The 25,266-nt window shown below is 47.1% G+C and overlaps 1 protein-coding gene across 1 annotated transcript; it reads right to left on the reverse strand.

Annotated features, from left to right (window-relative positions):
* Positions 1 to 566: 566 nt before the first annotated feature.
* CHGB (chromogranin B) lies at positions 567 to 20,304 on the reverse strand. Its single transcript, XM_038132107.1, has 5 exons — positions 19,816 to 20,304; positions 5,851 to 5,894; positions 4,522 to 4,615; positions 2,043 to 3,727; positions 567 to 927 (listed from the first exon to the last, which is right to left on the reverse strand). Exons 1-5 carry the CDS (start codon positions 19,829 to 19,831, stop codon positions 844 to 846), a joined length of 1,923 nt encoding a protein of 640 aa, XP_037988035.1. The 5' UTR covers positions 19,832 to 20,304; the 3' UTR covers positions 567 to 843.
* Positions 20,305 to 25,266: the final 4,962 nt, after the last annotated feature.

A 25,266-nucleotide genomic window follows, 5' to 3' on the forward strand; every position in this document is an offset into this window, starting at 1 on the left:
GTTTTATCTACCTCTGCTTTTTGTAAACTTCCCAGTGTTGTTTTTCTACTTTTTGGGAAATTTCTCTCTTTTCTCCTCCTCCTTATGTGAGCAACCCATAAAAGGAGAGGATGTAGATTTCACCATCTCTTAATTTTAGACAGCTGCTTATCCGAGATACTGTGACAATAAAAAAACAGTAACATGGGAAAAACATATTTGCATAATAGATCAGTCTGAGAGATAAACAATATCGGAACACATGAGGAGTTAAATTTGGATCAAGGCCAAACTGGCTGCATTTCACCAGTAGTGACACTGACACAGTCTCAACACTGAATCCCAATTTTCAAATGTGCCATAATCCTTGTAAAATGCAGTGAAAATGAGGAAGGAAACAAGAAATAAATCACTATTGAGATTTCAAATTCCTTCTTCCCGCTCATGCAAAGGGGCAAACAAAATGCACAGATGAGCTCCTTTTAACTTTTAAAAGAGTGGTGGAGCACCACGGTTCTGTGCACAATGTACACACCTGTGCAGCTCACTCTGAGATCACCCCATCAGCCATATGAACAAGGAGAAGGTTTGGTCCAAGATCAATGGTTTTTATTATTGCAAACTCAGACAACTATATTCCTGAAGAACACTAACACAATTGTCTCCAAAAGCATATTAAAAATACCTGCCCACATGAAAGGTTATGTTACTAAAATTCATGCCATTCAGGTCTCAGGAGCATAACAGCAAATGAAAGACACTTTCAGCTGTGTAAATCACTACACAAGAGTGGACAGTGAATAGAATTTCCTGGGTTTAGGGCAAACAACAATCCAGTGGCAGTGACTTTACCACAGAACACATTCAGCCTCTCCTGAGGCTGTTGATCTTCTCTGCTATGTTCTGCAGCTCCAGATCCATGGTGGCCAGGTTTTCCAGCTGCTTTTCCTGTGAAAACAGAGAGCGTTTCACACATAACTGTTAATGCTGGGAAATGTTTTGTTCCACAGAAAGCAGAGGAAAAGCCATTTCTAAGGCACATTCTGTCCTGCCTCTTCCCAGTCCCTGAGCAGAGCGGGTGTTAAAACAGCAGTGCAGCAAAGACTCGGGAGATTGGTCAAATTCCCTGCTTTGGACTGAACATAGGCTGGGGAAAGCATCAAATTTTTTATTGTGAGAACTGGCCCTAATTACAGCCTCATCTTTGTAGACTTAAACCATCATTACCCTCCATTAGGTGGCCTCCTGCCGTGTCACAGCTGCAGGTGCTGGCCCTGGGGGGGTCCCACAGCCAGCACAGGGTGCAGTGAGGGCACAGCTCCACAGGCACAGAGAGCAGGAGAAGCTTTATGCAGCCAAGCCTTTAGCAGGATGACTTGTTAACACCAATTAACACCTGTATAAACCAGTGTCCAGCCTCTCCTGCTCCCAGCGCAGCTCTGTGCAATGCACAGACACAGTGACACACACCAGGAGGATCTGGCTGATGGGAGCTAACTGATGGCCATAAGCTCAGTTTTCCTGGGTACTGGAGCAGAACAGGAAGTCCAACAAAAAGAAGAGGATTCACTACGTGTGAACTACACACAGGAACTGGACTTCCAGGTGCAATGCAGGTTCTGCTCTGCTACTGCGGCTGGGAAGTCCATGGGCAGCTGATTTCCTCTAAACACACAACTCGCTTTTCAGCTCGGTATTTTAAACAACCCGACAGCCCGAGTGGTGCTTGTCAGTTTCCTCTCTGCTCCTGCTGCAATGGCACCTTTGTTTTGTCAGTCTGTAGAGCCTCGAGGGAGAGGGCAGGGCCCAAAGGGGAATAGAATCTTTCCCTTCCTGCCTTGCAGCAGACAGGAGCTGTGTCTTTATCCCACAGATTGTGCCCTGAGGTAGTTCAGCAAACTCAAACTCCACTTTTCAAAGAAAGCAGATTTTTAAATCACTGAAGATCTATTCTCAAACTGTAACTTAATCTTGTGTTTTTCTGTGCAGTTTCTCAGCTGCCTTGGGAATGGATTTGGAAGTGTGTTTCCCTCAGCTTTTCAGAGAAACTGCTGTGCACTTACCTCCTCTTCTGTCAGGGGCCTCTGGCTTCGGCTCCTTCTGTCATTCCCAGCCACGTGACGCTTCTTCAGGTCTTCTCCAGAGCTGTACAGCCCTGGGAGTTCAGCTGACTTCTTCTTGTAGTTCAGAAGTTGTGCGAGTTGATCCATCTTGTTGTACTGCCTTTCCACATCGTATCTGTTCGTTTTACCAGGATTCCTCTTCTCGGTGCGCCTGTGCTTCAGAGCACTCTGGATTTGCTTTTCTGACCACCACTCGTAGTCATTGTATTCAGGGAAAAGGCTCTTCTCACTCAGGGCAGGCCTGCCTTCCTCCTTGCCCTCCAGAAGCTGCTCCCCTGCACTGTCCCTTTTGTCCAAGTGCTGGCTTTTCCACCACAGCAGTGGGTAGAAAGGCCTGTAGGATGCTGCGGTTCTCTTCTCTTTCTCTGCAGGGAGATGGCCTCTGTACTCTTCTCCCTCTGCAAACCTTTCCTCCTCTTCATTTCCCACCTGGTCACTGCTGCGATGCTTCTTTTCCACCTCCTCCTCCTCCTCCAGGCTGTCCTCAGTGCTGTAGTGCCTGCTGGCCTGCCCCTTGTGCTCTCGAGCCTTCTGGGACCCTTCCTGTTGCCTGTTCCCTAAGCGGGCTCTCCCTCCAGCACGGCGCTGCTTCTCCTCGCTGAGGTACCTGGCCAGCTCCTCCTCGTTTTCATCAGCCAGGTGCATCCTCCCCCCAGAATGGTGGGCCCCATCGTGCTGCCTCCTCTCCTCAAGCCACTTCTCACTGCTCTCCTCGCTGTGGTGGTGCCTCCTGTTTTCCTCTTCCCTGCTCTCCTGGCTCTGCTGCCAGCTGTCCCTGTGCTCCTCACTGCCCTGCTCTGCAGGCCTCTCCTCCTGCAGCTCCTCGGGCCCACGCCTCCCAGGAGAGCCACCCTTCTCCTCAGACTCTTCCTGATGTTTCTGACGGTGCTTCCACTGCTCCCAGAGATTGGCCTCCCCTGGGTGTGATCCCCCTGCTGGTTCCCCCCTCTCTCCACCATGGCCCCTCTTCTCTTCATAGGAGTCACCTGCCCTGTGCTTCCCATGATAACCTTTGGCTTTGAAGTGTTCCCTTCCCTCCTCTCTTTCTTCACTCTCCTCAGATTCTTCATGCTCCTGCTGATGGGAGAAACCACGCTCCTGAGACTCGTGGTGGTATTTCTCACTCCTTTCTTCCTCTCCCTCTTCACCTCCCCGAATTTGTTTGGAAGGGCTCTGCATTCCCTCCTCCAGGTGCCAGTGGCCCCTGGGGCTCTGATCATTCCCACCATGGAACTCATCCATGCTCATGCCCTCAGAGTGGGACTTCTTGGTGAGAACAGCAGCCTCTACATCCTCACAGCACTTGCCCTCTTTGCTTTCCTCTTCACTGTGGTAATTCCTCTCCTCCTCTCTCCTAATTTCCTGGTAGTGCTTTTTTTCTTCCATGTGAAGTGTCTCATCCTGAGCAGGTGTGTGGTGTCCAGCATCCTCCTCCTTGCTTTTACCTTGCCCATTAGCAAGTTTCTCCTCATCACCTCCTTCCATGTACTTTTTAGATTCCTCTTCTGCCTGCCTTTGTTCTTTTTCCATGCTCCCAGAAGGATGCTTTTCAGTCTCTGCTGGGTCTTGGGGATGCCTCACTTCAGGCTGTTCATTTTCACTTCTCTCTCTGTCATTTTTATCACCTACAATAACAAAAGCAGCATCATGGACTAATCCAACCCTCCACTGAAGTGTTACTTCAAAGAGATGACTGGCTTCCCAAAGTACCAAGGAACTTTGGACAGAACTGATTTCTTAATTCTGCTTTCAAAATCATTCGTTTGCCACTATTCTGTATGCTTGTCTGGAAAATGATTAACTAACTAATTAACTCCACTTAATTAGGCATTTTACAAGTTCCCCTGGAACTTCCAGAATAAATTTCCTTCTTTGGCTTTTTCTGTGATCACATTTTTAGTACTGAGCCAAGCTAGCTCTCATTCCCATTAAAAATCAATGGGATCTGGAGTTGTGTTCTCTTCTTTGAATGCCAGACCAGGCCCATCACAGATGCTTGTTCACAATAAAAAGACAACCATCTATTCCGAGCTACCAAAAACCACCAGGGATTCTTTTTAGCAAATTTTAAAAGTTTTTTTTAAAAATTAACTGAAAAAAAATCAAAGAAATCTGATGCTTTGCAATAGTTATGCTTCATCTTCTCAGGCTACCTAAAGAGTTTCTCAGGAGTTTCTCAGACTCTCCAGGTGGTTCAAGGAGGGAGCCACAAGTGTCAGGCAAGAATCCCTGAGAATTCCCAGGTCAGGCTGTTTGTTCCCTGAGTGAGACAGACTGAACAGAAGGAAGCCAGAATTCTGGCACTGAAATTTGCAGGCACCAGCTTCACACAGGCTGAAGTAACAGTTCACCAGCTCCAACACCAGAGAGAAACTATGCACCAACTTCCTTTCCCAAGTTCAGATAATGCTGTACTTACTCTTCTTCAGGATTTCTTTGCATTCAGGATTAATTGGAGGTGCATTTGGCTTAGACAGAGCATTGGACAGAACCTCCACAATGCACCGGGTTACCTGGAATAGACAAAACAGGAGAGAAAATCCTCATGGCAAAAATGGAAACTTTTACTTCTGACCCAGCTGGTAGAAAAGCCTGTTGGAGATTAGAGTTCAGGCCATTATTAATGAGTTTTGAGTAATCCTGTACATTTGGGCTCTGCCCCTCACTCCTATACCAGCAGGAAGAGAACAGACAGGTCTTTTTATCTCCCCTTTTGTTTGCAGAGCAAAGGGGTTTCTTTTGTACCTTTTAAAATATTGAATAGCCTACTCAGTACAAAGGAAAGTCAAACAACGTGTGATAACACACCCTATAAAATAAAGACACAACACACATTGAAAGGATGAGGATTATCCTGTAGGATCTGTTCAAATGAGGATACTGCAAAGACAGTTTGGACTGCCAATACACTAAAACACCTCCATGTCCTCGGTAAGGGACACACTCCACACCTTTTCACGTGTGTGTGCTCCGAGTCCTGCCTGGATTTTAGCACTGAACATTCAACTGGGTTGTCTGGAAGCAGAGAAGATGGATTGATTTAGGAAAGTCACACAATGTGCTCCAATTCTAAGCATTACCAAAGTATGTCCTGTGTATAAAATGATTTTCAGGTGCTGAAGTTGATGGTGAGAACAAGTGCTCCTGTTTACTGGGGGTACAAGAGCCTCAGGCTGACAATCTTTGGGGATGACTGGGAGGAGACAGTGAAACATTTACAGGGCCATTTGTCTTTTAACTATTTCTGGTTATTACCAGGTGTTTGCTAATGATCTAAACGATCACAGCAACAACCAGTGCAGGAGTTCTGGTTTCAGCTCTGGGAGCAGCTGATGGCATTTATTTAATCACACAGGGTAAGATCTCTTTCCAAAGAAGGAGAGGAAGGACTACATCAGTGAGTCTGTTACACAGTTGGTAACTGTATGTATTTCATCTCTCCCCAAAGCTGTCAGTACAATAGCATGTACTGTGCAATATTTCAGATCACTTTTTAAGCAGCTGTACAATGCAGAGCTTCACAAGTACCACACCGACACAAGAACCAGCTCCCATTTCCACCAAACACACTGAGGTGCAAGCAGGCTTCTCCTGGCAGCTAAAGGCACTCTGAGTTCCACACCAGCCATCAGCTTTTAAAAAATTGGCCCTTAGGAAAAAAAAAATGAAGCATTGTCCTGAGAGTTTAAAGAAATGGAGAACACATCACTGGTGTTTTCTGAGGTTGGTTTGACAAGCAGCCACTCACCATTTCTTCAGTACGGTGGTTTTCCACTGGAACTGTGCTGGCACCTGGAAGAAAAATCAATTATTAGAGATTCATTAACATGAGCATCACTAACAGAGTCCTCAGTCAAATTGGTCTGATGAGGCAGCTTGGGTTTTGGGTTGGCAGTCAACTAAACCAGGCACATTTCACATTACATCCTTCCTTATTTGGATGGAAAAGGCACATAAAATTGAGGCATAGCAAGAGAGAAGAGGCATGGTAACACTTGTAGCACTAAAATAATATACACCAAGAATAATCCCACCCACAAAAAATGCAATACCATAGAAAGTCACATTTAAATTCCAAAATGGAACTTTACTTCAAACCAGGTCCTTATGTAGTTGCATCTATTAAAAAAAATAAATCAAACCCAACAAGCAAGGCCTGTTTGCACCCCAAGGATCTTTTGGCTTCTTGAAGAAGCTCTAGGTGCACCCCTTGCCAACAGCAGACCATTCTTTAAGACTTTAAAGCAGCTACTGTCCCAATCTTGCTGGAGAAATGTTGTCTCACTTGGAGGTGGCTCCTGCAAGGATGGAGAGAGCCAGAAGAGACAGGAATATTTCCATTCACTGAGTGGTCCACTATCATTCCAAGAAATAAGCAAAACCCCCTCAAATCTCAGTGGAAAACTACTCTGGAAGGAAGCAGTACAACCCATCCTTCTCTCTCTGCCCTGAGGACATGTGGGATAACTCACACCTCCTTACACCAGTTCTACCGTACCTGGGCCAAGGAATTTGCTTTTGGAAAGAAGCGACTGCCAATAAAAGCTCCATGCTGCCCGATTTTGCCATCACTGCTGCAATGTCTCCAGCTGGTTAATGAGCTTGGCTGCGGTGTGTTATTAATAAACTGTGTCAATTCCCATGCACCTGGAGATTTCCAGGAGTGAGGTTAAGCACCTCTGCCAGCCCCACAGCAGTGTGTGGAAGCAGGGCCTGTTGAATCCTGGCTGTGCAGGCCTCCCACACGGTGCAGAATCACAGCACACACACACACAGAGCTTGAGGTGCAGCTCTGAAGTCCTTACATGGGTCAGGAGAGTCCTAAATACAAGCATGACCTCTCTTTGGCTGGGTCAGTGAAAGACCTCCTGAAATAGATGAACACACAGCACATCATGGAGATAAAAGAGGTCAGTTTTACCTCTCAACATCAGGAGAATGAACATTGTCCCAAGGAAGACAGGAGCATGTAGCCTTACACTATTTAAAGCAACACAACCTTTTTATTCTCTGTGCTGGCAGAGGAAGCAGACATCCCCTGGAGCACTGACTCAGAGTGCAATAGCTGAGCATCATACACTAATAGCTCCTGATATTTCTGTGCTCTCCCACAAACACATATGCAGGGACGTGCTTCTCCAGCCCCCATCCCTTCCCTGCGTATACAAGTGCCATCAGAGAAGGGAACCCACACAAGGAGAGCACAGAAGGGATTCCCCTAAAATAGCACTGCATCCCTCCCCCAGAGCGCCAGATGGGGTGTGAGGGGAGATGGTGCTGCTCAGAGCCAACCCTGCCCCCATCCCTGGCGTTCAGAGTTGGCTGAGGCAGCTCCGAGCTCCTTCACTAACCCAGTATGCAAATGATCAGCAGGCGGCTGCAGGCGGGAGGAGCAGCCCCTCCCAACAAAACAAGTGGTATTCTTCAAAAGGCATTCTCTCAATCCCTCAGCTGTTGGGGATGCTGCTCTTAGAGGAGGAGCTGCTCCCCGGCTCCACTCGCGTGAAAGCACAGGAATGGGCCCCTTCACAGGCTCTTTCTGGGGAGGCGCCTCTGCTCCTCCAGCCCCCATGAAAACCTGACAGGCTCCAGGGCAAACATCTGATTTTGTCCTTTGAGTGATGCAGTCACAGCACATCTCCTCTGAGTGACACACAGGTGATGCGATAAAGTACAGAGCAGACAAAGTCCTGGACATCTTTTCCTACTTCAGGCCACCCCCTGAGTGCTGTCAGTGGCACAGGAAGACAAAGTCAGGTTGCACCCACTGTCTTTGCTGTCCTTCAAAAGCTTCCAAGAGCTTGGTTAACAATGAAAGCCAGCACCAACAAAGAGGGAGCATCATAACAATGTCAAGAGAAGCAAATGGTATTGGACAAATGTCATAATAACCTGTCTGGAGAAACAGGATGAGCCTCCAATCCATGCCAGAGCCTGAAATAACATACTGAGGCAGCTGCTCTGTGAGGGCTGAGCCAGGAAGACAGTGGGGAGCCAGCAATGCCCCACTTTACCCAGGTGTTGGCAGTGCCAGCCCATGCCAGCTGGCAAGAGCTCCCTTGGGGCCACCTGCCACCTGAAGGTGGTGAGGCCATCACCCTGACAGGGACAGCAGGCTCAGGCAGCAGGGCACCCACCCATGGCCTTGCAGGAACACAGCAGACGGGAGCACGGCAGGGTTCCAGAGCAGAGCAAAGCCAGAGCACGTGCCAGCATGGAAACCTTGCACCTGAACACAGCAAGAAACAAACCACAGCCCCACCAAGCAAAGCTAAGCCCTAGCTCTGCTTTACCCTCCTGAACTAAGTCTGCCCAGGCAGCTGTGATCAGATTATTTGATTTTGCCTAAGTGCTGAGAGTTGATGAATATCATGAGAAGTGATAAAATGCAGGACAGATTCACATGGTTTTTGCTTGCATCTCCAAGATTAGAACAGATCTTCAGGTGGGGGTCCCTGATGAAATCCCCACATGGCTTTGTGTTCATCAGTGCAGATGACTCAGTGCAGTGTCATTCCTCACCAAAATGTCACAGTGTCTTCCTAGGCAGGATCACTGATATTTAGGCATATTGATTTGCAGGAGTACTAGAATGTTCTTGAAGTTAATGTTTAACCGAGTTCAACATTTGAAAGCACAACAGCCACAAAGGATGTAAAGAAGTACCTGATCTGTGTGATGGCATAAACAGGAAAAATATTTGGTAATAAATCCCCATAGAACCTATGGTATAAGCGTGGTGAGCTTCTCTGTGTTGGGGTCTCTTCCCCTCCGTATTCCACCCTCCTTCTTTGATTTCAATAAAGGCACTTGAAGGCAGTCAACTTCCTCACAGTCTCTGTACAAGTCCCAAAAGTGTGGAGACTTCTGACAGACCTAAAGCCAAATACTCAACCCAGAATGACACTGACTCTTTCAACCAATGATGTAAGTATGCATAAAACACTACAGAGCCAAGCCACCATCTCATTCTATTGTGTTTAAGGTTCATTTCACCGCGGGGTTTTAGTATTTAATGCCGCGTGCAAAAAAATTGAATATCCTCTTAGTTAAACCCGCAGAGCCGCTACTTTGCCATCACCTCCCAGTATCCAGCAGCGGCTGGCAAAACCCCAGCAGCACCGCTGTAACGAAGCGGCACCGAGAAGTCTTTGTGCTAAGACGCTGCACTGGGATAAAAATAAAGGCGGAACAGCCGGGGAGCTCTCGCCCAGCGCCATCCCCACGTCCCGGCCCCACCGCCCCTTCCCGAGAGGCGACCCCGTCCATCCCTCCACCGCTCCCCGCGCCCGCCGGGGCTGCTCCCGGGTCGTTCCCCGCCTTTCCCAGCGCTCTCCCGGGGGCGCGGGATGTGCCCTCGCCCCGCTCACCTGCCAGGGCGGCGGCCGCCAGAAGGGCGAGCAGCGCCGGCGGCCCCATGCTCGGCTGGGCTCGGTGGGCTGCGCTTGGCGGCTCCGGCGCGGTTTTAAAAGGGGGAGCGGGGGCGGAGAAGCGGGCGGGGGGGCCCCCGCCGGAGCTGCGTCACTGCGAGCCCCCGGGGGCGGTGCCGCCGCCGCCCCCCGGCCTCTCCTCTCCTTCCCCCGCGGCCCCGGGACGCGCCCCGGCCCCGGCCGCCCCCTCCCCTCCAGAGCAGGGCAACTTTCTCACCGGCTGGGCAAGCCGAGCTCGTTTTCCCCTTCCTTGGCAGCTACCGCAGCCGCCCTTCCCGTGCCCGACTAATACTTCCAAGACCCTGTACATCCCCCCCGCCCCGCCGTGCCTCAGAAAAGGGGGAAAGAGGGGCTTCCCTGCCTCTTTCTCCAGCTCAGAGGATGCGGTAGCATCCTTAGGTCTTTCCCACCGTCAGAGGATGCCGAGCCTCCGCCGAAGGGAGGTAACCCATCCCTCTGAAACGGCTTCCACAAGAAATCACCGCCGCGCTTCCACACCCTTTTCCGATCAAGCCTCCTCAGATGCTGCTGCAGCCTTTTCCTCCTGCGAGGTTTTTGTCCCTTCCCCTCCCCTCACTGCTCCCTCCTCTCACAGCCTGCCCCCACCTCCTATCCAGTACACCCAGACCCCGACAACGAGTGGGAAGTAATCGCAGTACTTTTGGCACCTGGAGAGGGAATGACACGCAGTATTCCCCAAGAGTTCTACCAGGGAAATCACTGCTCTCAGCATCCCTCTCCACAGGCAAACCTCTTACTTACTGTGATGATGCTCTGGGGAGCCAGAGGAAGCATACAGAGATCAAGTTTTACATAGTTTCCTTTAACAGCCCCTGCTGCCCCAATTAGTCCGTAGTGGAATAAAAAGCTTCAATGACAAGTTAAAACGAGGAAGTCTGAATGTTCCACCCGGTTCCCTTCAGAGCCAGGCAAAGACCAGAACTCCTTTTGGTTTTCATTAACCTCAGAGGGCCATCTCCAATTTTAAGTGTATTTACAGTTTTCTTTTTTGTTTGTCTTCAGAGCCAAGCAGATGGCCCTCTAACTGCCAGTGTTCCCGGAGGACAATGGATCTATACACCAAGTTGGCAGTTCCCTCTGTTATCATTCCGTGCGCCATTCTATTGTCCATTAACAATGGCAGGCTGCTACAGCCACACAGCTTTTAAAGACAGAAAACAGGACACAAGCACAGCACTCCAATCCAACTCAGCAGCAGGAAGCAGGAATTCCAGCTCCATTTGAAGCCTGTTTCAGGAGACAGACTAGAGGAGACACCACGAGGCCAAGCCAGACACCTTGTTCACCTTGCATTCAGTTTACAATTTCTGCAAAGTAACACAACTCAGTCACCTGGCCACCACTGAAGACAAACCACCTGCAACGTCACCCAGTCTCCCTCCTGCAAGCTGTTCTGTACTGCCTATGCCAGCCCCATCTCCACAGGCAGGTGCTTCTTTGGGAATCTCCAGTCTTGGCTTTGGGAAGTCAAGAGCCAGTTTCAAAAAATACTGACAACTTTTGACAACAATTGACAACTGACAAATTTCCCTGGCTCCAAGCCCCCATATCGTCCCCTGTCTGTGTGAGGATTCAGCCTGGCCTCAACCTGTAGTTATGATATTTTTATAAAAATACTTTTGCTAGGATTTTCTTCTCCTGAGAAGGCCTCAGGAACAAATAAAAACAATTGTTATCTGCTACTGTGGAATGCAGCAGGTGCTTCCTTGATTGGTCGATGTGGGATGTTTCTACTTAGTGACCCACCAAGTAGGCAGCAGCTCTCGGACTCTCTGGGAGTCACAGGCCATTGTTATTCATTCCTTTCTATTCCTGTCTCTCCTTCTGATGCATCTTTCTCTGTGTTCTTGTAGTGTAGTTTTAGTGTGGTCTTTTTAATATAATATATATCATAATATAATAAACCAGCCTTCTGAAACATGAAGTCAAGATTTCTCCTTCCCTTCACCCAAGTCCTGGCTGCCCTGAAGACCACATCATCAACCTCTTCAGCTGCTCCTGAGAAGGAATTTTAAGTGAAACATTTGCCTTTTATGTGCTCTCTGCTTCTGCAGGCACATAAATAGCATGTTTTGCCATCAGTTACATCAGGGTCTGCATGGGAGCACCTTCACACCTTCAGATTTGATCAGGTTTGAGGTTACAAAGATTTGCAGATGTTGTAGGAGGCCTCTGACAGGAGTAGGGACAGAACTGGTTGGAGTATATCCAACTCTGTCTTCAGGGTAGGACTCCAAAACAGGATCCCACAGACTCTTCTGTCAGCACTGGAAAACCAGTGCATCCAAGCATCTTGCCCACAGTTAATTAAGTCATCTCCCATTTTCAAAGCAGTGTCACTTCCACATGGACTTTTACAGCCAGGTATCAGCTGGGGTGAGTTTCTCTGCCGATCAGGAGAGAGCTGTGACTGCACTAAATCAGGATTACTGCAGGCAAAGGCACATTTCATTTGATCAGCTGTGAGTGGCATACCCCAACCTCCTTTCTCAGATGTGTCAGTACTCTGACTGCAGTGACATCCACGCCTCACAATGTTGTGACAATCTACTGCTCTATGAATAAACAGTATTTATCCTGTGGGATTCTCTCAAATACAAATGCTTTAAAAATTACACATTTGGCTCATGCTAGAAGCTGGAACTTCAAAGGATGACAAGCAAATTTCTGTGCCTGAGCTCCTTCTAAATTGAGAGGAGACTGCATGAGGAAAATGAGGATTGCTCTTCTAATTAGGTGTGCTAGTGGGGATTATCTTCATTCTTACATGCCAATTAGTTTTCATGGCATTAAAATACTGCAGCCTGTTTCATGAACAAACTCATCTCTTTTATTCAGAAGATACTAAGAGGATGGGTCTGGAGAAAGACAATTGCACCTAAAGGTCACTATCTATCCAGTTCCCCTAACAGAACCAAAATCCTTTCAGAAACCTTGCCATATGCAGTGTTCATTGCAACATAAGGGATGATGGAGCTTTACAGCTGATACATTTTTTGGTCCTTCTTCCGCAAAAGTGAAACATGACTGTCACCACCTGTGGCCTTCGCGCATGGCACCAGTGCCCAGCAAACTGAGCTGCAGCTGAAAGACCCTGTGTGGTACAGATGGTTGATTTCTGTAGCATGGCAAAATATCTTTTTTTTCTTTTCTGTATTTATATAGCACCTCACACTGTGGGGTTTTATTCATGCCACATGCACTTAGGCAGTGCAAAAACAGCTGCTAGAAACCGACTTCCAGTCTTCAGTGTCAAAAGACTTTCTTCATAAAAAAAGTCCAAAGAATTTACAGGGTATTCTTGCTTGAGAACCTTAAAAGTTCAGTCCAACTCTTCCTGAATTGTCTTTCTTAGTCTTCTCAAAAAACCAAATTTTCTTCACTTGTAACCCTCTTCCATGCAGGATCCTTCCAGCTCCTGTTTTTCAGTGATGTACTTACTCCACAGAAACGAGGTCAAATTTTGTATGGCCTAACTGAAAAGAGGTTTAAAATAAGCCTACAAGGGATGTCATAACTATTAAGTGGTATGAAAAATACAGCAGAGACCCTGCTGTGGTCTTCTGGAAAAAGCCCTGTGCTACCTGATAGAAATCCTGAGGGGTTCTGGATACACTCACAGGCTGCAGAAGGAATGAAAAGAAACCACCAAACCCAAACCCAAAATAGAGGTGAGAAAGGGAAGACCAAATATAAACACAACCATTTATCCAACATCCCAGGTTTTCCACAGAACATTTTCCCATATACTGCTCACACATACCTCTCTTCCTCCCCAGTCATCCTTCTCTCAGTTTGTTAGCCCAGATGGCAGAAAACTGTATTATGCTGCAATACAAAAATAAATATCTATTTAAAATAATAAATAGATAAATAAATAGCATACTTTGGAGCCTAGGGGCAATTTTTCCATTCTGCAGTCAGCATGAAGTGCCACTTCCTAGGTCCTTCCCTAGAAGCAACTCGCTGGCATTGCTTGCTCCAGGCAGGAGTTAGCTCCCGCAATTCCACTGGTAAATGTCTCCATGGGAAAAATGATACAACAGGCACATCTCCTCCTAGAAGAGAAAGTTGGAATTTGCCTAATAATGTGAGCACCACTGGCATTTTTAGTCACAAGACTTCATTTATTCTGAGCTGCCACTTCTCACCTGATTGTCCGTCTGGAAATGATCTGATGGACTCCAAGTCAAAACTGACCACTCCAGAGGAACTGGCCATCAAGCTAAAATGCAGCTTTTGGATCTGAGCAGGGGCACAAGCAGCCCTGACACGATTACTCATGGCTTTACATTGGGCTATGACTAAACCTTCTCCCAGCCTCAGCTGTCACCAAATTGCCTTGCTGACAACACAAGCAACCTCCACAGCCCTGGGCGCCTCCTCCTCTACCGGGGGGAAGTAAGAGCACCCAACAGCCCCCTGACCAGACCAGGAGTCCTGGACAATGAACAGTGCCCAAAAGCTGCCACCACACCTCTCTGGGCTGGCTTTTGGAGCATTACCATCACTGCAGGACTGGAGTTCCCAGGCACCTGATGCCCAGAGGGCAGCTGGAGATTGCTGGAGCATCTCCCCCTGCAGGCTGGGCACGGCTGAGCTGCACACCCAGGTGCTGCCCCAAAGAAAACCCTTCATCAAACAACCCCTGCCAATGCCCCCTGCCCTTTTTTTACTCACACTGGTTAACTAACCTCCCTGGGGAACTTTGGGGCCTCTGTAGGAGAATAAAAAACAGGATAGAAATTTCTTTCAGCAAGCAAAATCTGGACACTTAAGCCCTCGTATTTTGAGTACTGCTTGTCATTAAGCAAAAATTACTTTATTAGTCGCCTTTGCACTGCAAATAATTACATTTAGGCCATTAAATTTCCCCATTCAGTGTTTCTGCCTCCTTTTTGTCAACTGTGCATGTTCCATTTAATATTTAAAGACTGGGGCACTACTCTGGCTTATTTAGTAATTAATTTCTTTAAATATTTATAGCACTTTGGCTCTCAGCAAGGGTTCTGTTTGGTAAGAACAATACTGTTCTATGGTTGATAGTGTCATGGAAATTTCAGAGGCAAATTTCCATTTTGCAGCATAAAAACATATAGATTTCTGCAACAGACTGTAATGATTGCAGAATAAAGTTTTTATTACTGAACAATGTATGTACTGAAAAAAAAATCCAATTATGCCCTTGCACATAATTGCAGACTGAAAACACAGTGTTGAGAGATCTATTTTATGACAGCAGTATTCACACAGCAAAAGGAATCACCCAAGAAATTTTCCATCACCTTTTTTTGAATCGCCACTGGCACAAAGAACAAAACCCAATTTCAAAAAAAGCCTAAGAAAGATAGAGCAAAACCTACAAAATGCAGGGGGATATTTTGCTAGCATCTTTTCCCTCTAGAATATCCTTTTCCTTTTGCATACCCTGATTTTAAGACTTTTAGGCCCTTTTTGTGAAATGCTGTGTGCTTATCAAAAACCTTAAAAGGCTTAAGCTTAAAGGCAGCCTCGGGAAATGAAAACAGCAGGAAGATGCTCCATCTGTGTAAATTTTGTCTAGTAATCCTGATGGTGGGAAGGTGATCCAAACAGGAAAAGAGGCTCTGAAAGAGACTCTGCTACCCTGGATATAAGAAAGAGCAAGCCACAGTGGATGGCTTTGCCAGCACTCAGGCGAGGCATACTGAGCCTGATTTTTCTGGGGAAAAATCAGCTGCAGAAGCACCCCATGGGAATGGGAACAGGAGGGAGTGGCACAGGAATCACTCTGATGCTTGTCCATTGCATTTTCGACCATTGCATTTTCGGCCTAATTCACGGCTGCCTTCGGAAAGACTCCCCCAGCCCTCAAAACAGCAGTCTGTCGCCTCATGCCAGAAGAACTTTTCTTTTCCCTACTAATTCTTGTGCAACCAGGCTATTCTTGAGCACCAGACAAGCAGCATTAACACTCCCAGAGACAGAACCCGGCACTTGCCTGCCCTCACACGTTTATCACGTGGCGCTCAACTTGTCCCAGGGACCAGTCAGACCCGGGGAAGATGAAAAAACAAGGACCAAAACCAAGCTGGCCTCACAGAACACGTGCTGAATTGCTTCTTAAACAGGGGGGCCTGGACCACAGATGCAACATCTCTATTATTGTTTGAGTTTCTAATCGCAGGGTTTTGAGGGGAATTGCTGATAGAGACGCGGGTGTAAATGCCCTGCCCTTTCACTCTTTCTCTGAAGCTCTCAGATACTCAAAACAAGCTGCTGGCAACTTAGAAAAAACTAATTGGTGGAAGTCACACTGAAAATGTGTTGCAGGGCACAGCACCCCCACCTCAGTATCCTTAATTACAGAATCACCCTGCTTCTCTGGCCGGGAGGTGCTGATTTTAGCACCATTCCTGGCTCATCTCTCACAGCAATGCAGGTAACATTGCAAAGTGACACCTGCCCCAAGGCTGACTGACATTTCCCATTACGAGAACCTACCTTCCAATGCAAGTGAAAGTTTGTTTGGCTTGTACTGAGGGTGAAATTTTCTAGGACAGTTGTTCTTTCATTACAAGAATTTCCCTCCCAAGTACCAGCATCTGCAAACAAACAGGCCATTGCAAAGGCAATTTTAAAAAAGGTTTGACCTTTCAGCCACAAGTTTTCTGGCTTTGGTTAGCTCCACCTATTGCTTTAATCACATCTTATTACTTCATGCTCTGTGTACTATGTGCCAGATTTTACTTTTAAGGAAGAAATGCTGGCATATGCTGTTGCCTAATCAATGTGTGTGGGAAAATAGTCATTAGGGAAAGCCTACAGAACAGGGTATTTTTAAAATGAACTCCTGTGTTGTGGGAAAACACATGCCCCACACAAAATCACCAATGCTCAGTAATGAAATAGCCACATTTACACAGGATGTACACTGCCTCTCGTATAGCAGTTTTAACAACGTATGTCCTGATACATCCAGGCATACCAAAGCACCTTAAACTCCTGGGGAAAAATCCCCCATGGTCTAAACAGCCCTGGCTCCATTCACTTCACTGAGGCCAGCTCAGGGCTTGCTTCAGCACCTGTGGCAGGAGCTCAGCTCTCCCTGGCTGCCTTTGGGCTCCAGGACTGGGTAGGTCGCTGGCATGAATCAGCACCTCCCACCAGCAGCTGTGTGGGAGGGAAAATAAAAATGCTGTTGGAATAAGCAGCAGAGAGGCCATTGATACCAAACGTCCTGGAGCAGCTCCCAGCCAGGGAATGACTTAACAGCAGCAGGATTCAGCAAGGATGACAAAAGAGCTTGGATCAGGCATTTATGGAAGGGAGTAGAGGCAGCACTCTCAGCCTCCCAGACCTGGTCTTAGGCTGAGCCCTGAGGCCACTCCAGTGGCTGGAGTGCACGGGCAGGGGCTCAGTGCCTGCAGCAGCACCCTCACCCCTCTGACACACTGGGGATGCTGGTCCAGCTCAGGTGCCAAACACCCAACCCAAAGCACACACACCTCTAACAGACCTTGGGCGGGATTTGGATCTGGGATGTACAGCAGGGAAACCCCTGGGCCAAGGCAAGTCCTCACCATGTCCTGTGTTCCTCCTACTTGGCAATGGGGGATCAATTTTGGCCTTGCTTGTCCTACCTTAGGAGACTGATTCCCCATCTTTTACTTCACTTACACACTTTGCCTGAGGATCTTGTATACCCAGCACCCTGAAAGTTGGTGTAGGTTTTCAGGAGTTGCTCTAAGTTGGGCTCAGAGAGCTGCTCCTCAGCTGTGAGCCTTGAACAAACAGAAGGGAAAAACCCCCTTAGATTTGTTCTGCAGTATAAGCCCCAAAATGGCTTTGCTAAAGCAGCTTCCACACACAGGGGGATGAAGAGAGGTGACAGCAGCTGGCTTTGCCAGCAGAGGTGAGAACCACCAGTGCTGGGGAGGCCAACAAGCTGGGGAGATAGGGTGAGCTGAAACCACACAAGTGTCAAAACTATGTGAAGTGCAAGCCAGGGAGAGAGGAAGGCACTTCACCTCTCAGGAATAAACTCAGTTTCTCAGATTAGTGCACAGGCTGGGGGAAAATAGACAGAACATGGGACATTTCTGTGAAGGCTTCATACCACTCTTGGTACTCGCCATGCAAAAACTGTCTTTTTACCTTGAGGAAGCCATGGATAGTCATATCCATGATCCACTGGAAGTGAGCAGTGCACAGAGCTGCAGCACTCCTGACTCTGAGGGGTGCAAACTTCTCAAAAGACTGCCTGTTTCAGCAGCACAGAGATTACCATGCCCTCTGCAAGATGCCAGACAAGATTTGTAGATATGAGTCATAATCCAAATTTTTCAGCTGCATCCAGTCAGTTCTGCCTACGTTGGTCCTTAAAATTGAACAGTTTCATGCTCTCCTCTGCCAGTATCTCTCTTCATGCTCTTCCAGCAGTCACCTTTTCTCTATTTTGTCATTCTGAGCTTCTTTTCTCTTCCATCAAAACCCAGTAGGGATGTCTCAAACATCAATAGCAGCAGGTCTCTCTTGAAGAGCAGGAACTTCCTATTTTTCTGCAAGTTTTCTTTGTGGAAATTGAATGTCTTTGGCTTTTTTTTTAATTAAACTATTTTTTTAAAGTTTGAATAGGAGACCAGATGGTTTTCAAGCTAACCTAAAGCACTGACCAATTCATCAACAAACCAAATACAGCAGCTAAAGGGATTCAGATGCAGATCTCTGATTTTTCCATCTCTCTCTTCATGGGAGTTTACTTCCCTTAAAATGGCAGTTAAGAGGTTTTGCACAGCAGCTAATTTAACTGTGTGGAACAGCATAAACACTGGCAAAGATTAAAAGCCACAACATCTGATTCACAATGAAGACCTTCCTTCTTCCCTGTACATCCTTAGCAGTATCTCCCTACATCTGTCAACACCAGTGCCCTTGCGGCTGTGACAGATCCGTGGGGGTTATGCAGTGTGAGCTGGCAGAGGGGCCAGTGATGTTACTGTAATTACTGACAGCACACTCAGGAGCATGCTTGCTTTTTCCAGCTGTATCTGTAGCTAAACTAGCTGATATTACCATTCTCTACAGCTTTTACCAGCAGGATGCTTTCATCTGGATTTTGATACACAAGCACCTGTGGGTTTGTTTGCTACTACAGAAATGATGCTACATCCTCACCTCTTTTTCTCCCCCTCAGCACCATTAACTTGAGTAATGCTAGGAGAGCAGCTGAAGGTCTGCTCCAATATTCTGTGTGCCCTCCAGCACACGTACAACACCTTTGCCATAAAAGCAAGCAAGCAACACACAGAGCAAGACCACCACAAAGCTGCATGTATTGGTTCCATGATGACTCAAGGACAGGAAACTAAACCAGGCACTTCCAATATAAATCTATTTGCAAAGAGAAATTAAACCAAGTCCTAAGACTTTGGCAATAACTTGCAGCCAGCTGTGCCCCCTCCTGCTCTGACTGAAGGCAGCAGCCAAATTTCCATTGCCTTTGCTGGAAACACCTGCAGAGCACAGCAGCTGTGCCAATCTGCCAGGGGCAGCAAGGCAGGAATAGCAGCCCCATGTGGGACTGCAGTAGGGAATGTGACAGGCAGGAACACAAACACCCACTCTGAGATCTAGCCAGTGTGGACAGGGAGTGGATGAGAGATTTGCAGCTGGGCTGGCAAACAGTGGACATCAAATACCAAAACTGATGTGAGCACTGTGGCTGTACTGGAGCAACCACACTGATGTTGACCTTTGAGACCCCAACCACCCTTTCTTTCTTGTTTGCCCATCTGCTATCGTCTTAAACACTTCCCTTCCTTGGGCACTCTGTGCTTCCCTGCTCACACCCACGCTGGAGAATGGCCTCCCCAGTCAGCAAACAACACCACTACAGCAAACTGCTCTTTCAGACCACACGCCAGTGGGCGGAAAATGTGCACGAAGACATTTATCTGCCTGGCAGAGGCAGTAAAGCAACAAAGAAGCCACCGAGCTGGGAGGCTTCTCAGAGAGAAACCTTGAGTGTCTGTGCGGGTTCATTGCTCAGTTGCTGACTGACATCAGCCTCTTTGGGCTCAGAGAGATCCATTTCATTTTAAAGGAAACTTTCCCCCAGGGATCTCATTAGCACCACCATGAAAGTCAGAAAGGAACTGAAGGTTGTTGGGGGAGTAATGGTGAGGAGGTAAATAGGACAGAAGCACTGTCAGAGAGCATACTCAGAGCTGTATTTTCTCTTTCTCATGCACACACACACTTTTTCTGTCAGAAAAACTCACCTGGCATTGCAGTCATGAACTGTGGGGTTATATGCCTGTAGATAAAAACACAGAGCTAACAGGCACCCCGTGGAGACAAATATTCAGAACAAAATCTTAACTTTCCCTCTGCAGGGCTGGAGCACACCGTGCCAAAGTCATTCAAGCATTCTCTTCTAGCCAACAGCATTGGACAGCAATGCCCACCCAGTGGCTGAATTTGGGCTGGACCACTGTTAACCTGGGGTAAGGATGGAGGCCAATTTTAAAGCCTGGTAGGTATAAATTATCATGTTTGATGTCCCAGCAACAAACACTGCATGACCCCTCCCAATTAGTCAACACATCCCAAGCAGTTACACAGATGCTCCTTATGCAGTTCTGCCCTTCAGAGAGCAAGGTGCAAGGTCTGGTGTGGGTGAATCCCTCCATGGAGCATCTGGTGCTGAAGATGGTGCTTGGAGAACAATGTCTGTCTAAGAAAGTCACCTCTTTCTGGAGTGAAAGCAAAGCTTCCATGACAGAAATAAAGCAGTGTCTTGCTCACTTCTCGTGTGACACATCAGGGCTACGTTCTACCTGTGTTTGTTTCAAGAGGAACTGCAGGACATCATCTGAGAGTCCAGGTGTCCTCCTCCTGTTTTCCAACGAGACTTCTCCTTCAGCTGGCTTTGAAAAGCAAGCAGAAGTGGGGTGGTTTGGAAAGATCTTACATCCATCTCTGTTCAAGACCAACTGTGCCATTTGCAGGCAACGCGACACATATTTTGTTCCGTCCTTTTGCTCCAGCTCTGAAATCTTCTGTGACAGACACCGTGAGGCAGCCTCGTAGGTCGGATCCTTTCTCTCTGGCTGCTTTCTGCAATACATTTTGTAGAAGCCATCCAGAGAGTCCCTGATGCTGGGATCTTCTGCACCATCACGCTCATAGATCCATGAGAGCACAGCATCATTAGGTTCAGAGGGCTCACACAGCCCTGCTTTTAGGTAACAGCTCACGTTTGCTTCCTCAGAGCCTTCAGCAGAACAGCCCGCAGGAGCTGCAGATGATGGATTGCTCTCTCCTGCAAGCAGAGGATCAATGAAACTCATTAGTCACCGGTCATCCCTGTGGCAAAGTCTTTTTCTGTCCCCCTCCCACTGCAGTCTGGCAAACAATCTCTCTACATGAGCAAACCAAGTGCTGCCCTGAACACGGCTGGGCTGCCACAGGGCCTTCCTGCACAGGTTGATGTAAGATGGGCTGATTTGGGGACCTCACAGTTGTCCCAGCCTTGACACTGCAGTGACTGGACCTACTTGGTGGTACAGATCTCCTGGCTCCTCTCAGTTACAGTTCCAAAGAGGTGGAAATTGGGATCTGCTGCTCCTGGAGATGACAGCTGACCCACAAGGAAGTCTGGTTTGCAGCTGAAACAGTTCTGCATCTGTTTCAGTTTTTTTCCTCATCTCTGGGTCTAATCCTTACTTTTAATAGTTCTCGACTTTACTCCAGCACAATGTGCATTCCTGACCTCCAGCTTTCAGCCAGATTCACAGCCTTCAAACCAACACTGTTCTGGTGACTGTATGGAGTTTCAGAATAAGGACTGCAAAGGGGGACTCTGTGCTTCCTCATGAAATCCCACTTTTGCAGCCCCACTGCACTAAACACTCTCCCTACACTCTGATGGAATTTCTATGGATAAAATAAATGCGAAGGCCAAGGACTTGTTCTTGCCTAGCTCTTCTCCTCCTTCCTTGCTGACCCACATCTCTGGATAACAGGGCTGTGGTTTTCTCTTGCTTCAGAGCAATCAAGGAGGATGCTTTGCACTAACACAGCACAACAGGGACACTTGGCAGTGACAAGTCTAGGATGATCAGCAAGTTTCTAGGAGGAAGAAGTTCCACAAAGAGACCTTGATTTGGGCTCTGGTAGCCAGGTAGTGCCTCTGACTGCAATCTCATCTCCAAGCCCACTGCGCCAGACCGTTTGCCAAGCACCTGAGTCACCGACAAGGAAATTTTCCAGGGCTCAGCCAGAGGTTGCACAGCCGTCATCTGCAAGTTACATAAGCAGGATGCAGGCAGTCAGAAAATAGCTTGGTCTTTTCTAATTCTGTGAAATGTGAAGCAGAGTGCAGTCCTTCATTCTGGTGGGAGGCCACGTTCAAAGGGAGTCTCAGTGTGGTGGCAGAAGGCTGTTTTTCTCTCCTGGTACAGAGAGCCCCCCTTCCCTTCCTAAGCAGAGGTTCATTAACATGAAATTAAACTGTCTGCACAGACACACTGTACCTCGTCTCTTTATTCCTGTCCCTACTTCCTATCTTTGATCTTTCTTCTCAATTGCACTTCATCTCCGATTATGTAATTTTAAATAGAGCTTTCTCTCCCCTTGCAATGTGTCACTTCCAATGCAGTACAAAGAAAAGCTTGGTGCCTTCTTTTAACAGTGATCTGTGGCATCAGAATAGCAGATCGGAGAATGGGTCCACTTTTCCTCAGTAACCCCTCAGCCTATGCAAAGTTAAAACTGAAGCCTCATGCATCTCTGATAATTCAATCAAGTGGCACTTGGACTCCAGTGCCACGGGACTGTGGCAGTTGCAGACCCCTGGGTCGTGCTGGCTTTTTGCTACCTCCTGCTGACAGCCACATTTTGTGACAGAGCAGCAGCTGCCTCCAGCTACACACACCAAGCCTGCATGACTCGGGAAAAGAAGAATTCTGTTGGTTTCATGTTGTCAGGGGAGACTTTAGCAATGCTGCTTTGCCTTTCACCTACCATCTAAGTTTGGGTATTAGGAAAGATTTCTTCACAGAAAGTGTTGCCAAGCACTGGAACAGGCTGCCCAGGGAAGTGGTTGAGTCACCATCTCTGGAGGTGTTTAAACAACATGTAGATGTGGCACTTGGGGACACGGTTCAGTGGTGGACTTGGCAGTGAGAGGTTTAGGTTGGGCTCAATGATTTCAAAGGTCTTTTCCAACTTCAGAGATTCTATGGCTTTCTATTCCACAGTCAGTATGGCCCATAAAGCTGACATTCTTATGCTGAAGCACAACCCACCACAGAAATGACCAGTAAGTGTCTCAGGGGTATATTCTGGGGTGTGATTAGTCAGAACATATTTCATCATCATTATTATTATTGTGAGAACAGTCTTCTTTCAGTTACAGGTTCAGATTTATGCATCTCAGTTTCCCAACAGCAGGCCCTATCCTCCTAGTGGATTACTTTTCCAGCAAAGCCTTCTTAAGGCAAGATAGCCAACAGGGTTGGATGCCCCAGCCCTGGAGTGTTCAAAGCCAGGTTGGATAAGGCCTTGAGCAGCCTGATCCAGAGGGAGGTGTCCCTGTCCATGGCAGGGGTTAGGACTACATGGTCTTTAAGGTCCACTCCAACCCCTTAGCATTCTATGATTCTAGGATATGAAAAGTTGGATGAAGAATTCCCAGAACCAATTTACACTTCACAAAGTGCTGCCCTTCCTCAGCTTTCCTGACAATTTTCCAATACATTTTCTGTGTGCCAAGACTGGTGTTTGAAAATACACCCAAACCTTTTCCTGCCTAAAAGTTATCAGTTAAGGTAGAGATCCTTCCTTGATACCCTCTAAAGAGCAGTACGGCTGTTGAAAGGTGCAAATCTCCTGAATGATTTATAAACCACAGGGAACAAGCACAGCAGCAGGATGCCTGCAGGGTCCAGAAAGAGCTTTTCAGCTGGAGCACACACAGAGCACACAAGCACACGCTGTAGGCCAGCAAACGTGCTGCTAAAGGCAAAGACAGCATTCAACTCATCAATCCCTTTGTCTCTCCAGGCACATGCAACCCTGAGAAAATCTGGGACTCTCTCACAACACACAGCAGTGTGGCTTCAAAGGCTAGACCTCTCTGGCCACCTCTCAGCAGCAGGAAAAATGTAGTTTTATAAATGCCTTTGTAAAATCCTTCCATGGCAAACTTAACAACACAGCTGTCACACACCCTTGTGCTGGCTTGGCCCAACACCTACAGGGGTCAAGGCAAAGATGAGCAAGGCTGAAAACTCTCACTCTTTGCCTCCAACAGAATTTCATCACCAGAGAATCTGGCTCATTATTTTTAGCTATTTTTCACTCATTTATACTACTGAGTATTAAAGGGAGAAAAAAAGCACCAATAGAAAAGCCCCAAAAAACTGAAGCAGTCATTATTGATGTCTATTTCATTCTCACATGATGGATAATCATCACTAAGAATGTATATTATTTCATCTGTTCCTCCACTCCATGCTAATTGAAGTTCAGCATGTGCAACTAATTAGTAGAAGAGCTGGGGGCAGATAAAAGGATAGATATTCTTGTGTTTATAAACCTGCTGATGAAAATTTAAAAGCTCCATCTGGTACCAGCACATAACCCTACCGCCTGAAGCGCAAAACCAATCCTGCTTTGAACCTGGGCCACTTTCAGTGAGGCAACAATATTATTAGTTGCACTTACAGAAAATGTAGCTGTTTGAGTTTCTGTATAACTGTGTTCAAGCACAGTGAAGTTCTCACAGATTGCATTATTTCTCTTATCCCACCAGCCTGTCAGGATCTACCTGGGGTGACTGCAATCATCTACAAGAAAGGGTCTGTGGTTGCCATGAAGTGCAAAAACAACAGAAGAGTAAACACAGATGCTGTCCCTGATAGTTTCTCCAGCCCTCACCCTGCTCTTAGAAAATCCGTTCTTGCCCCTCCATCAGACATGTCCATGTGGCATGGGAAAGCTCAAGGAGAGGTGATCCTACTTGGACTAGAGCAGAGCTCCCAGCTGACACCAAACCTGTTCAGGGGTTCACGGATGCATCCATCTGCACAGGGGGTGAGAACAGGTCCCATGCTGCAGCTGAGCTCCCTACATGTATGGAGCACTTGAGACACTTGGTGCATAGAAAAGCATATTTTGTTCTTTTTTTCTTTCCACCTGGCTGCTTGCCAGTGGGAGTGCATGTATCACTGTGGGAGTGCAATTCCTCTCTGCTCAGGGAAGAAATAAGAAGTTTTAGGAGAATTTGGCAGGAGCTCTTTCTACCCCAATCTCACAAAGCGCTTTAGCCTGCCAGTAATCACACAACTGAGTACTCAGAAATTGCAAATCTAGACATTTGACAATCAAATTCTATTGCTCTTGCTTGTGTTAAGAACATTTCCTCTGATTACAACAGTTAAAAACCCATGTGTGAGCTGCTGATCACATTCCTTTACATGAGCTGAAATATATTTGCACTATAGGATTTTTATTACCACATTTAAATTGGAATAGCACCAAAAAGACAAGTATCAAGGAAATAAGTATCAATCTGCTAAATACTGCACAAGCACGTATGACATTGAGTAAATGACAGATCCTAAAGCCTTTTGGTGTATAGTATTGAATAACTGTAGAGATTACAATATCTGTGCCTAGCAGAAAACAGCTGTTGTCTTCTTGGGCAAAGGGAAAATGAAATTGCT

The sequence above is a fragment of the Motacilla alba genome, chromosome 3 (assembly GCF_015832195.1).
Source record: "Motacilla alba alba isolate MOTALB_02 chromosome 3, Motacilla_alba_V1.0_pri, whole genome shotgun sequence".
NCBI classification, from domain to species: Eukaryota; Metazoa; Chordata; class Aves; order Passeriformes; family Motacillidae; genus Motacilla; species Motacilla alba.

What these genes read in the sequence shown, in the direction of transcription:
- CHGB (XM_038132107.1), bottom strand. An exon ending in ACCACCGTACTGAAGAAATG is followed by an intron (nt 4,616 to 5,850) that starts GTGAGTGGCTGC and finishes TGTCTATTCCAG; the next exon opens with GTAACCCGGTGCATTGTGGA. An exon ending in CAAAGAAATCCTGAAGAAGA is followed by an intron (nt 3,728 to 4,521) that starts GTAAGTACAGCA and finishes TTGTTATTGTAG; the next exon opens with GTGATAAAAATGACAGAGAG.